General features: G+C 48.5%; 1 protein-coding gene across 1 annotated transcript in view; it reads left to right on the forward strand.

Moving 5' to 3' along the window:
• Cdyl2 (chromodomain Y like 2) overlaps nt 1-13,432 on the forward strand; it is a 170,343-nt gene that overhangs the window by 103,021 nt on the left and 53,890 nt on the right. The window contains exon 2 of the mRNA XM_021170904.3: nt 12,042-12,624. Within this exon, the coding sequence (XP_021026563.1) occupies nt 12,042-12,624 (583 nt within the window). The remainder of the gene's footprint in view (nt 1-12,041; nt 12,625-13,432) is intronic.

Here is a 13,432-nt window from a genome sequence, read left to right on the forward strand (position 1 = left end):
TGGGCTCTGGGATCCTTGAACTTGTGGGACAAGCATTTCACTCAGTTCTCTCCACAGCTCACCCCCAGCTGTTGGGTTTTTTTTTTCCTTCCAAAATACATATATTGAAGGTCACTTGGTGGTCTATATATAGTTCAGTAGGCTTTGACACCTGTGTAGAGTCACACGGTCGTGCCTCATCATGTAAGGCAACCGCAGCCCATAAAAATCCCCCATGTAGCCTTGTGCAATCATACCCACCCCCAGAAGTGGCTTCTGACACCCACAGACCAGCCCATCTCTGTGGTTTTAGCTGTTCCAGTGTGTCATACAAATGGAACTATGTAGTAGCCGTAGCCTCTGAGTCTGTCTCCTGCCGTTGGGTAGAACGAATTTCAGATTCAGGCTGGTTGCTGTGCGAGAGTTGGTCACTTGCTTTCCCATTCCGATCAGGAGTTGGTTCTGCAGATTCTCTTCAGTCTATGTATCTGCTTCCTTGCTGAAGGATTGCTATTAATTTGAGATCGGGGCAGTTATAAACAACGCCACTGTAAGCGTTTGCACACAGGTTTGGTTGATTTTCAGTGTGTATTTCCTTTCCTTTTTTCCTTTCCTTTTTCCCTTTTCCTTTCCTTTTTCCTTTTTTTCCTTTCCTTTTTCGTTTCCCTTTTCGTTTCCTTTTTCCTTTCCCTTTTCCTTTCCCTTTTCCTTTCCTCCTTTCCTTTCCTTTCCTCCTTTCCTTTCCTCCCTTCCTTTCCTCCCTTCCCTTCCCCCCTCCCTTTCCCCTCCCTTCTCCCCTCCTTTCCCCTCCCCTCCTTTCCCCTCCCCTCCTTTCCCCTCCCCTCCCCTCCCCTCCCCTCCCCTCCCCTCCCCTCCCCTCCCCTCCCCTCCCTTCCCTTTCCTTTTTTTTTCTCCTTTCATTTCTTAATGAAATGTTATTTTGTTTTTCAAGTGGCTTTTATACCAGGGACTGCATTTTACCTTCTCGGACTGCATTTTACCTTCTCGTTTGATTCAAAATGCTCATTTTCTCTTCTAACATCTGCGGGTCCTTACCTTCAGAGAACTTGCCCATTTTAAGTGTTGGGGTGACTTTTGACAGGTGTCTGTTTCACAACTGTGGTTAAGTGGGAGGATGTTTCTGCCTCTCAGAAACTCTGCTGGTGGCTCTCATCACTCTCTCCAGCCTGTGGCTGTGCTACCCGCCCCACTCTGTCTTAGGTGGGACTTTGATCTCAGGCCTGAGTGTCGCTGGGTACGTGATCTCTTGGAAACAGCGTAGCGCCTGTGTACGCGCTCCTCGCCAGTGCATGCTCTCCAAGCGGCCGCATTTCTCCGTTTTCTGCCCTTCGCCAAGTGTCTTCTGTGTGGATATAATACAGTTTTATTCACTTTTGAAAATATTTCCTTTCTCAGTTTTCTGTTTGCTCCAGAGAAAAAAAAAATGCCATGACTGTTCATGTCATCTTGTGAATGTTAATCTGCTCTTCCTGAAGGCAAAGGCCTTTGTCTTTTTCACGATATATGTAAACATCCTTCTTAGATGGACCCCCAGGGCCTTGAAGAAGCTAGACAAGGACTCTTCCTCTGAGCTATACCCCCAGCATGGGGCAGGTGGGAGTATATTCTCCAGGTTACAAAAGTTAGACACCCACCCTTCACTCTTTTCCATGTGAAACTACTTTCCCTGTGCGTGTGTATATACGTATGTGCAAGTGTGTGTTCAGGTGTGTATTTGTGTGTGTACGAGTATATAGTTGAGTGTATATGCATGGTTTACATGGATACGTGTGTGTATGTGCCCATGTGTCTCTATACATGCATGTACACATGGGTGTGTGTGTGTGCATATGTCAGCTAGACATCACTGTTGGATGTGTCCCTGTCTATTACACTATTTTCTGAGACAGGAACATGGTGATTTGGCAAGGCTGGCCACTGAGCCCCAGGGGTCCTCCTCTTGCTCCTTATCCAGGAGCATGGGAGCACCTCTCTGGGTTCTCGGGAGCACAGGAGCATGCCACTGTCCCAGGCTTTAGATCTTTGTGTCTGCATTTTACTGAGGGAGCCGTGGCCAGAGCCTGTAATAGAGTGTTTTTTGTAATTGGTATGTGAAAGGCGTTTAAACTAGCATGTGACGCTTGTTCTGTACCTGCGCTTTGTTGGCTGAGCACTTCACATTTGCTTTTGCTTTACTCATCCTCTGGACGTCTCAGTCTATAAACCCTAGATTCTCTCTTAATCCTACTCTTTTTTTCCTCAGTCCACATATATGTGTGTACATCTCCTGTGCTGTTGAGTTGTCCATCCACTTAACAAAAACTAGAGTCATGTGGGAAGAGGGAGCCCCAAGTTGAGGAATTATCTACAGCAGCTTGCCCATAGGAATGTCTATGGGGGCATTTTCCTGATTAATGATCTGATGGGTCTGACCCAATATGAGAAGTGTCATCCTTGGGCAAGTGGCCCTGGGTATAAGAAAGCAGGCAGAGTAAGCCACAGGACTGGGATGAGGTGGAGGGTACAGTGGAGGGGGTGGGGGTGGGGTTAGCAATCCAGTAAGCAGAGTTCCCCTATGACTTTCAATTCCTGCCTCCAGGTTCAGGGCCCCGACTTCCCTCAGTGGTTGTTGGGGGTTGCTTGTGTGCACTGTGTATGCTGATACTGGTTGCTGTGCCCTGAGATCTGGTTACAGTCCAGGTGTTGACATTATCAAGCATTTCCTGTCTCAATGTCCTATAAAAACATGTTTGTTTGTTTTTTTCCCATTACTTCTGATTGGTTAATAAAGAGCTGATCAGCCAATAGCCGGGCAGGAGAGGAGGCAGGACTTCCTCCTAGTGGGGACCAGAGAGCGAGGGACTCCCCATGAGGTGAATGAGATAGTTGCCACGAGGAGACAGATGGAGCAGGAGCAGGCAGGATGAGACTAATGTGGTGTAGGTAAAGTGCCACATGGGTAGGAAGCAGGCCAGGCCACCATAGTAGGGTTAGAACAGGTGAGAAGCCTGCCCAGCTATGGTGCAAGAGGCTCATTAATAAATATATCAGGTCTCGGTGCCTGACATTATTTCAAGGCAAAGGAGGGCGTGGAAAAGCCCAGTGCTTTTACAGCGGGTTGCGACCTGGGAGCTGGAAGATGAAGGAAGGCCTTTCATCCTCAACGTTGATTTTGGTCATGGTGCTTATCACAGCAGCAGCAGCAAGCACATGAGGACACCTTCTTATGCTCCCTCCTTGAGTAGAAATTCACATTTGTGTGTGTGTAAGTATGTGAGCCACATGGGTGCAGTTGCCAGCGGTCACTGTTGAGTGTCTTTGTCCATTACTCTTCACCTTACTGTTTGAGACAGGGTTTCTCAGTTTTGGCTACACAGGTCATGCAGTGAGCCCTGGGATTCCTCTGCCTCTCGCTTTACCTCATGGAACTGGGGTTCCACCACACCTGGAACCTGGCTTTATATGGGTTCTAAGGAGCCAAAGCCACATTCTTGAGTTTGCCCCACAAATGCTGTATGTATCTAAGGAGCCATCTGGCCAGCCCAACATTCCTTTCTTCATATATTGTGTTTTAATATCTTCTTCCCCTGCCCCTCCCACCACTATCACTGAATGCTATTCAGGACTTGCAGACTTAGAACATGAGAGTTTTGGGTTTTTCCCTCTTTTTCCTATGTCTTAGCATTTCTGTCCCATTCCCTTCAATAACGTTGGCTGGATCTCTGTAACATCTTCTCATGTCTAGTCTCGTTTACATTGATATTTCCTTTAAAATCAGTGGCCATTCCCCTGCCGTCCTGGGGAGCAGGTGAGGCAGCGGCTGACGCCCTCCTTTGGTTTCCTGGTTCCCCTCCTGGTTCCCATGGGATTATCTTCCTTCTCTGGTTTTTCGATCATGGGCTCCTTACATGTCACTCTCTGTCTCTGTTGATTTTATTTGATCATCTGTCCCTTTTGCATAGAGATGTCTTATTTGCTACAGAAATGGAAAATACCACTTGTCTTAGTTCAAGTTTTACTTCTGTGAACAGACACTATGACCAAGGCAAACCTTATAAGGCCAACATTTAATTAGGGCTGGCTTACAGGTTCAGAGGTTCAGTCCATTATCATCAAGGTGGGGACATGGCAGCATCCAGGCAGGCATGGTGCAGGAGGAACTGAGAGTTCTACATCTTCATCTAAAGGCTGCTAGAAGATACTGGATTTCAGACAGCTAGGGTGAGGATCTTAAAGCCCATGTCCTCAGTGACACACTCCAACAAGGCCCCACCTACTCTAACAAGGCCACACCCACTCCAACAAGGCCACACCTCCTAATAATGCCATTCCCTGGGCGGAGCATATACAGACCATCACACCACCTCTGCTCTCTGAAAGCATATAGTAGCATGTCTCATTAGTATGACTATCTACAAAGTTTTGGGTAGTGGCCTTGCTCATTTTGTACTCATTTCTATGACTCTGTGAGTTCCAGATGAGAATCAGGCTTCTGTAGGGATGGGGTTCCCATCAGAGGATCCTGGAGACCTGTCTTGATCTTTATCATCTGGTTGCCAGGGAATCTCCAGGTCAGAGGTCACTTGGAAGAACATTCTATTTACTGGAGTCTGAGTCAAGTGTCTTCATCTGGCAACTGTCTCCCCAGGGTGGTGTTGCTGGGCAGAACACACTCTTCCTGCCTTTGACTGGGACACCTGACACACCGAAGCAGGCAGTTGCTCCCAGAACTCCTCTCTGGCATGTCTTTCTTTCTTCCAGTCCCATTTGTACCCCAAGGATATTGACAGGATTCAAAAAGAGGGGTCCATGTCTGGAAAGAGGAGCCCTTAAATCACTGCTGCCAGGAATGGAAATGTAGATTTCTGAGAAAGAGAGAGAGAGAGAGAGGAAAGTAGAACGGTGTGACCCACCTGTGCCTTGCCTAAGCATTCTCCCGAGGACTCCACATCTGACCATGGTGACACTTACACATGTGTGTTACTACTGCTGTGTTCCTAAGAGCTAGGGAGTGGAGCCAGCCTAGATGTGCATCAGTAGATGAGTAGGTAATGAAAGTCTGGTATGCGTATGTAATGGACTAGTACGCAGCTGCTACTAAGAAGATCAAAGAACTTTCCTGGGAAAGGGATGAATTTGGAAAGAGTAATATTGCTCCAAGGGGACTTTGTAACTAAAAAAAAAAAAAAATAAATAAATAAATAAAATAAAACGATATAAAAGACACAGCCAGCATATTTTCTGTCCTATGAAAACTCTCATCTATAACGTGTGCATGTGGGTGTAGGGTAGGTAACACCTTTCTAGACATTTAGGAAAAGCCAAAGTATCTAGGAAGCAGACAGAGAGAGGTGATGAGGAAGTGTGGGGATAAGCATAGGAAAAGAGCCAGGGGGTGGGGCTCCAAGGGAGTAACTGAGCAGCAGGAGGGGGAGGATGTGGGGATTAGGGAGCCAGGGAAGGAGACCCTTAAAAACATTTCCTTTAAAAGTGTCATAAAAGTCTCTAACATATTTAAGTGGGAACTAAAAATACAGAAACGTAAAAGAGAGAAAGATGGGGGTCAAGGGAATGAGTTATATTTGTGTCCAGGAATGGCTACTCCCGTGATGTCCATTGGCGGGGGCGGGGATCGGGGCGGGGCATGACCCTTTATTCTTTTTCCCCTGTTTGTTCTCCAAGGCCAGTGCCTGTGCTGGCAATCCGGAGTTCCCAATCCTGTGTGCTGAGAAGCAATGCATTCAAGAGCCCGGAAAAGTCTTTGGTAGAAGATCCAGGGTCCCACAGATAGTGTGGTTTTCTCTTCTGCTTTCCCTGGGGAGGAGGGGGGCAGCGGGGATGAGGTTGAAGGGAGGGGCAAGTGATTGAGAATTATGGTCGGGGGTGGGGGTTACAAGGCATGCCAGGGAAACCCAGGAGTGTGGGCGATTGTGAGAGTAGTCCCACCATGTAAATGTGCCATAGGTGGGTGGGTAACCTCCACATGCGTGGGGAGAAAGGCTCTAAGGGTGCAGATGCCCAGGTTGGCCCCATTACGCACTATGAAGGGCCTATATAAGGCAGTCATTGAAAAGACAGGGGCCTGAAGCCCTGGGCCATTTTGAGCTCTGATGCTTATCAGAGGTGAGGGCCTGTGCCAAGGTCCTTAACCTCCAGGGGCCTCATTTTGTCCTCTAGAAAAGAGAAGATAAAATAACCTCACCGGGACATTTCGAGGATGCAGTGGGTTAATATGTTGGGAGCATGTACATCAATGGCTGGCTGAGTACATACTGGGCATCACCTAATGTGTTTGCCTGATGGTTGGCCCTGGGATGCAGGGGGCGTGGCCTCTGGTGAGCGTGCCCCCCCTCGTGGGTGTGGCCCTGGTGGGTGGGGCATGGTTCTAAATTCTCTCAGCATCCTTAAGGCCTGCCTAGCTCCTCAGATGTTCATCCCAGGCAGCTCTGCCTCTCTGCCTTTGTCCCAGCCCCCTTCCCTTCCTCCTCACAGACTTTCCTCATTCCCCCTCACACATCCCCTGGCACTCTGTGCTGCATGGTTTCCTGCTGGATGAGGTGTGTCTCTGTTCACAATGACCATCCAGTGAACCATATCCGTGAAGTGGTATCCTGTTCTCATGCCTCTCCCTGCTTATTATCCTGACTATCCACAGAGCGGGTGCTTGTCTGGTAGCTTCCTATAGATTGCGTGTGGCTAGACAGCTAGGGAGTTGAGCTGATGAGTCCCGTGACTTTGAGTTCAAATCTTGATTGACAACCACCTTCTGTATGTGTGGTACAAAGAAGTCACCCATCTTCTCTGAGCTTCGACCTCTGCGACAGAGATGGGATTGAACACTTTGCTAGTGGTTCACAGGGTGCTCAGCATTTCCATCATCATTGTTCATAATGAGACAGTGATCCTGGGGTCACTGTGACACAGGTAATGATTGTGTCAGGATAGTCCCCACCCCTACCCCCTCCGTAGTAGCATCGTCTCAAGTTAGCTGGGATCACCGAGTGTAAATGTTAATTAACAATTTAGTTGAACCCTAAGGAATAGTTCAGCATCTCATATTGCTCCTCTCTGAATAAAAAGACACTTGTGGGGTGTGGGCATGCCAACTCCTGTTTGTGCGTGCATATAAGCACGAGGAGAATGAATTGACAACCCTCCCATTTGCAGAGAGTGAGCTCTAGCTCATGCCGGTGACCTGTGCAGGTAGGTGAAGTGTCAAGAGACAGAATTGCCTAGGTTAGGATCATCTCTCTGCTGCACCAGGTGTGAGGAATTGGGAGGCAGGGCAGAAGTGTGTGGGTGTGGGTGTGGGGGCAGGGGCAGGGGATCCTGTTGGATGTCTCAGGTAGTAAGTGTTTTGATCACGGGTGAGTTCAAGTCTAGATCACTTGAGCCTCAGCCAGCGGAGAAGAAAGCACCAGGTTGAGTTTGAGGTCCTTCTCAAAGAGGAGCCAACACGGGGGTACGGGGAAGGAGTGTGACTCACCAGAGATGACGGTGACCAAAGTTCGGGGAGATGTTCTTTCCTGTAAGTTCCCTGGAGGCATTTGGTCTTTCAGTAAAAGCAATTGTTTTGTTTTGTTTTGTTTTGTTTTGTTTTTCAAAGCCTGAAAAGTCCCTTTCTTATTTGTTCTAAACTCTGGATGAAGCCAGGTAAAGCAGTTCTGTCCATTGGCTTCACAGTCCTCCTCCGTCTCGGGATGCTGTGGGCTTCTGGATGTGCTTTTCCTGTATTGCAATACTTCCCTGCCTCCTCTGTCCCACTGGTTGCTGATACGGTTAAGTCCATTTCACGCATGTGGAAACTGAGGTCTAGAGCGACTGGGCAAGTTTTCAGTCATAGGGAGAGAGGGTAGCATAGGCAACAGGTGTCTTTTTTTCTTTCCTTAAACAGGGATACTGGGGAATGATACTATCCATTCTATTTATCGTTGGTATAATGGTTTGAATATGTTTGGCCCAGGGAGCGGCACTATAAGGAGGTGCAGCCTTGTTGGAGTGGGTGTGGCCTTATTGGGGTGGATGTGTCACTGTGGGCATGGGCTTTAAGACCCTCATTCTAAGCTGCCCAAAAGCTAGTCTTCTAGCAGCCTTCAGATGAAGATGTAGAACTCTCAGCTCCTCCTGCACCATGCCCGCCTGGATGCTGCCATGTTCCCACCTTGATGATAATGGACTGAACCTCTGAACCTGTAAGCCAGCCCTAATTAAATGTTGTCCTTATAAGAGCTGCCTTGGTCATGGTGTCTGTTCCCAGCAGTAAAACCCTAAGACTGTTAGTATTGAGTTAGTTTATACATCAGTGGCTTTGTGGGTGGATCGGGGTGGAAGTGGTGGTTTATTGAAACTGTAAGTAACTTGAGGAGAACAGAACTGGTTCCCCCTCCACTGTGGCTTCCAGCCATCTATACTCTGCAGCCTTCCTGACTCCAGGATTCTGGAGCAGCCCTACTGTGTACAGCCACCTTCTGTACTTGGAAGCTCTACTTATTCAAGGAGATGGATACCCTCTCTTCTCCTAGGGAGCTGATTGTCATTTGAGGTCATCGTGAGCAAGGTGAGGTGAGGAAACATTGTGGTCATCAACACCAGCAAGCGTGTGGTCACTGGAGGCTATAGAAGATGAAGTAACTTAGGTTGTGGAATGTGCAAACCCCTGGTTGTCTGTTATCCGTCTACTTCCTCCTTGCCCCTTGCTGTATGAGTCACTAGAGGCCCATAGACAATTATACATATGTTAAGAACACATAGTAGGGTTTGATAGGGGATTTAACCAAGGTGGTCTTGCTCCAGAGCCTGGGTTCTTAGTATTACACTAAGTTCACTTTAATGCGACCTCTGTCCATCCAGCGACCTCTGTCCATTTGCTCATTCCTTCATGAGCCTTCCCGACTTTGCATTTTCTTGCTCTTCGCTTTAGAACTTACCAAGTCCAGTTTGTGCCGCCCATATGTAAATGTGTGTGAGGTTTCTCCTGGAATGTGGTCAATTAACCGAGGGTGGGGGGTGGGGGGTGTGAGGTGGGGCGGCATCCTTACAGAAAACCCAGCTCCCTTCCCCAGAAGCCACCAGCGACTGGGAAAGGCTCAGGGGAGGCTTGTGACCACCTCCCTCCATGCTGGACTGTTGACCGGTTTGTTCTTATGCAAGTATTGTATACGCAGCCACAGCTGCTCTGAGTTCATAAGTGTAGTGGTCCTGTCGTGACCAGAGGACACTGTTTCTCTCAATTTCTCCTCCAACTTCTGCCTCTTACTTCTGTCCCCCCACCCTTCCTCAATGATACTTGAGCCTTGGGGAGAGGAAGTGTGATACAGAGATGTCTCATTGAGAGCCAGGCTGTTCAGAGACAAGTATTTATCGTGCTTTGACCAGTCACCACTGGCAAAAACAAGTCCCTATGTATAACAAGGGTGAAAGGCTAGTACGTGAGATGAGTCCAATGTAAAGGCGCTTGCCACCAAACCTGATGACTCAAGTTTGATCCCTGGGCCCCACATGGGGTAGAGGAGTTAGTTCCTGTAAGCTATCTTCTGATCTCTACAGGTGCACAGTGGCATACGCACCCCCATGTACAGAGTAAATAAATCTTTAAAGTTTTAAATAAACATGACCCTTCGCTTAGATAAATCAGCTATTCTCACAGACCCAGCATTACCTTGGGTGTCTTTGTCCTTGGAATCTAAGGGAACATGTTTCTACATAGTAGCACATGGCTTAGACATGAACAGTAGGTTCACACCTACCTCTACTGTACCCTGGCTTGTGCTCCTGGGCAAGTCCCCTCATGCTCAGTGTCCTGGTTGGTTTTTTTTTTGTTTGTTTGTTTGTTTTTTTTTTTTTGTCAACTTGACACATACCTAGACATATCTAGAAAGGAGGCATTTTAGTTGAGAAAATGCCTCCATAAAATTGGACTATAGGCAAATCTGTAGGGCATTTTCTTGATTAATAATTGGGGTGTCTGGGAGGGCCCAGCCCACTACGGGTGGTACCAGCACTGGGCAGATGAGTGTGTGTTGTATAGGGAAGCAAGATGTGGGAGTCCTGGAGAGAAAAATTACTGTCAATAAACAGCATTCCATCATGGCCTCTGCTTCAGTTCCTGCCTTGAGTTCGTGCACTGACTTCCCACAGTGATGGAGTGTGGCTTGAGAGCTGTCATCTGAAATAAACCATTTCTTTCCCAAGTTGCTTTTGGTTATGATTTTTTTTTTTTTTTTTTTGGTTTTTCGAGACAGGGTTTCTCTGTGTAGCCCTGGCTGTCCTGGAACTCACTCTGTAGACCAGGCTGGCCTCGAACTCAGAAATCCGCCTGTCTCTGCCTCCTGAGTGCTGGGATTAAAGGCGTGCGCCACCACGCCCGGCTGGTTGTGATGTTTTTAATCACAGCAATAGAAACACTAGCTAATGTGCACAGTACCTTCACCTGTCCCATGGGAGAATGACCGCACCTCCCATGCAGTATGCCTGGCACCTCGTAACCTAGCAACAAATGCTGGACCCCTCTCTGCCTCCTTGTTGCACTCCTGCATGGCCTGGGGGAGGCGGGAGGCTGCATGGGGAGAACCCAGTTTTATTGATGCAAATCCATTTTGTCCGGTGCGAAGGGTTCCTGCAGCTGAGACGGTTGGCCTCCCATAGCCCTTGAGAGACAAAGTTCAGAGTGAGAATTGTTCCAGCCCAGGTCTTCCCTCACCAGCCCTGGGACTTACGTGACTTAATCTCTCTATGAGTCTCTCTGTAAAGCTCTGCCCTCACTGTAAAGCAGAGACAGAGAAGATGTTTGCTTATTGGGATGTCTGGGGAACAAGTGGTCTCAGGCCAGTGTCTGCCTCAGAAACACAATGTATGTTAATGGAAGCTATACATTAGATTTATTATGCAAAGACTGGAGAGATGGCTCAGCAGTCAAGAGCATCTACTGCTCTTTGCAGAGGACTCGAGTAAGTTTGGGTCTTAAAACTCTGGTCCTTGCCACCTATGACTCCAGCCCCAGGGGATCTGACACCCTCTGATGGCCTCCGCCTGTGCTCTACACATGCACTGACCCACCCCAATAAACTAACTACGCGTAAATACAAAAACCTTCTTAAGAGATTTATTATATAAAAATAACAATGGTATCACAAAGATAAGTTAGTATGCCATCTGTAGTATTGCTCAATTAATATTACTTACTTTTGTAGAAACCTTTGTCAGAGAGGGTTTTCAAAGTCAGAGTCCACTCTGCAGCCCTGAAACTAAGAATCTCTAGAGAAGGCTTGGAGTCCTGTGATTTCAACAAGAGTGTGGGTGCTCCCAGCGGGGGATAGCCAGGAGAACCACCCTGAACACGGTCATGATTGTGATGTTTTAGTTTTGAGAGGGAGGGCCAGGGATGCAGAGTCAAATCCAGGGCCTCTTGTCTGAGAGGCAGGCGTGCTGTGGCTAAGCTAAAACCTGGGGCCTTAAGCTGAGCTCCAAAACAAGCCAGCTCCCTCCATAGCACTCCTGAGAGTATTGTATTCTTTTTGGCCTGAGATTGACTGGAACAAGGACCCTTACCCAAAATAACAAGCACCAGCCCCTCAGGGTAGCGAAGGCTGGCCCATTTATTTATTTTTATGACCTCGTGAAGTCGGTCAGCAACCCAGATAAAGTGCTGTGTGGGTTCTGCAGGAGTGCGTGGGGCGGTTTTTGTATACCTGAGCACAAGGCTTTCCTTGAACACCGAGTAACCAGTTAGGCACAATCTTACATGTCACCTGTCACTTTACACTTGTCTATTGCTCAGCAGAAATCGCAGATGGCTTCTCCTCTACGTGTCACATTCTTGTCTGTCTGAAAGCCCTTCAAGTACACAGCACATCTGCAGGCTAGTAAGCAAGCTTGACTGTTAATGAATTCGTTTCCACTCTGAATTTCTAGGTTGGATGTTGGCGGCCAGACTAGCAGATGTTTAGCGGGGACTCTGAGGTCTGTCTGCCCGTCTGTACCCAGACCTCAGACGGCTTGGGACTCCTTTGGAAAATGATCCTTGGGTCCTACATCTTCTCACCCTCTTCGTCTTGCATCCCCAGGTTGAAAGGATTGTGGACAAGAGGAAGAACAAGAAAGGGAAATGGGAATATCTTATCCGATGGAAAGGCTACGGCAGCACGGAGGACACGTGGGAACCGGAGCATCACCTCCTGCACTGTGAGGAGTTTATTGACGAGTTCAACGGGCTCCACTTGTCCAAGGACAAGAGGGTGAAGTCCGGGAAGCAGGCCGGAGCCTCCAAGCTCCTCCGTGACGCCCGCGGCCTGCCAGTGGAAAGACTCTCCCATCGGCCTCTGGAACCCGGGAAGAGCAAACCATCTTCCCATAAGCGGAAGCGCGTCAACTCTCCCCTGTCCAGGCCCAAGAAGGGGTCTTCGGGCAAGGCTCCAGACAGGGCCACCAAGACTGTGTCCTATAGGACTACCCCCAGTGGCTTACAGATCATGCCCCTGAAGAAGGCTCAGAACGGCCTGGAGAATGGAGATGCTGGCTCTGAGAAGGACGAGTCACACTTTGGAAATGGGTCCCATCAGCCGGATCTGGAGTTGAACGACCAGCTTGGAGAGCAGGAGGCCAGTGACTGCGACGGGACCCACTCCGCGCTGGTGGAGAATGGAGTCGGTCTGTGGCTTTTCTTTCTCTCAGGGTTGGGTTGGTCTTGGTTGGTGGACAGCTGTGTTGCTGTTGTTGTTGTAGGCAGGATCTTATGTGGTCCAGGTTGGCCTCAAACTCACCAAGTATTCTAGGATGGCCTTGGCCACCCTGTCTCCTGCCTCTGTCTCCTGGGTGCTGGGATTTCATGCAGGCACTATTAGTCTCAGGTAAAGGTGGAACACGGGGCATTATGCATGCTAGGTAAGGACTCTACCCACCAAGCCAGCCATGTCTTCAGCCCTTTGGTCTGATTTTTCTTTCAACCTAGGGAAATATCTTAAGTTGTTACCTACCTTCTGTCTTTGACTCTTAGCTACCTCTTAATTCTGCCTTTCTTGTTCTCTCACGTCAAGGCCATGGACATTTGACCTCAAGCCTTTGCTGGTTATTAGACACCTTTGCATATGGGGCTATCAAGCCACAGGTGCTATATGAGGCCTGCGGCAGGTTACAAAGGCCTAACTACAGCTAGGCCTGTCATCCCAGCTATGTGAGAGGCTGGGGCAGGAGGATTGCAAATGTAAGGTCACTCCAGGCTACAGGTTGAGTTCACGACCAGCCTGGGCCACTGTAATGAGATCCTGTGATGTAAAGGGGACATCCAACCCCCCCATACTGTTAAATACAGAAAAAAGAGAGATTCTCCACTACACTGTAGCATACCCTAGGCTGTAGTCATCACACCAGATCCACATCCCTGGAGGTGGGGGCAGCTCAACATCCTAGGAGACAGAAGTCATCCCCAGAGGGCCTACACCTCCCCTGAGACTTACAG

This window comes from Mus caroli, unplaced genomic scaffold, assembly GCF_978045245.1.
Source record: "Mus caroli unplaced genomic scaffold, Mus_caroli_1 scaffold_10, whole genome shotgun sequence".
In the NCBI taxonomy this organism is placed as follows: domain Eukaryota; kingdom Metazoa; phylum Chordata; class Mammalia; order Rodentia; family Muridae; genus Mus; species Mus caroli.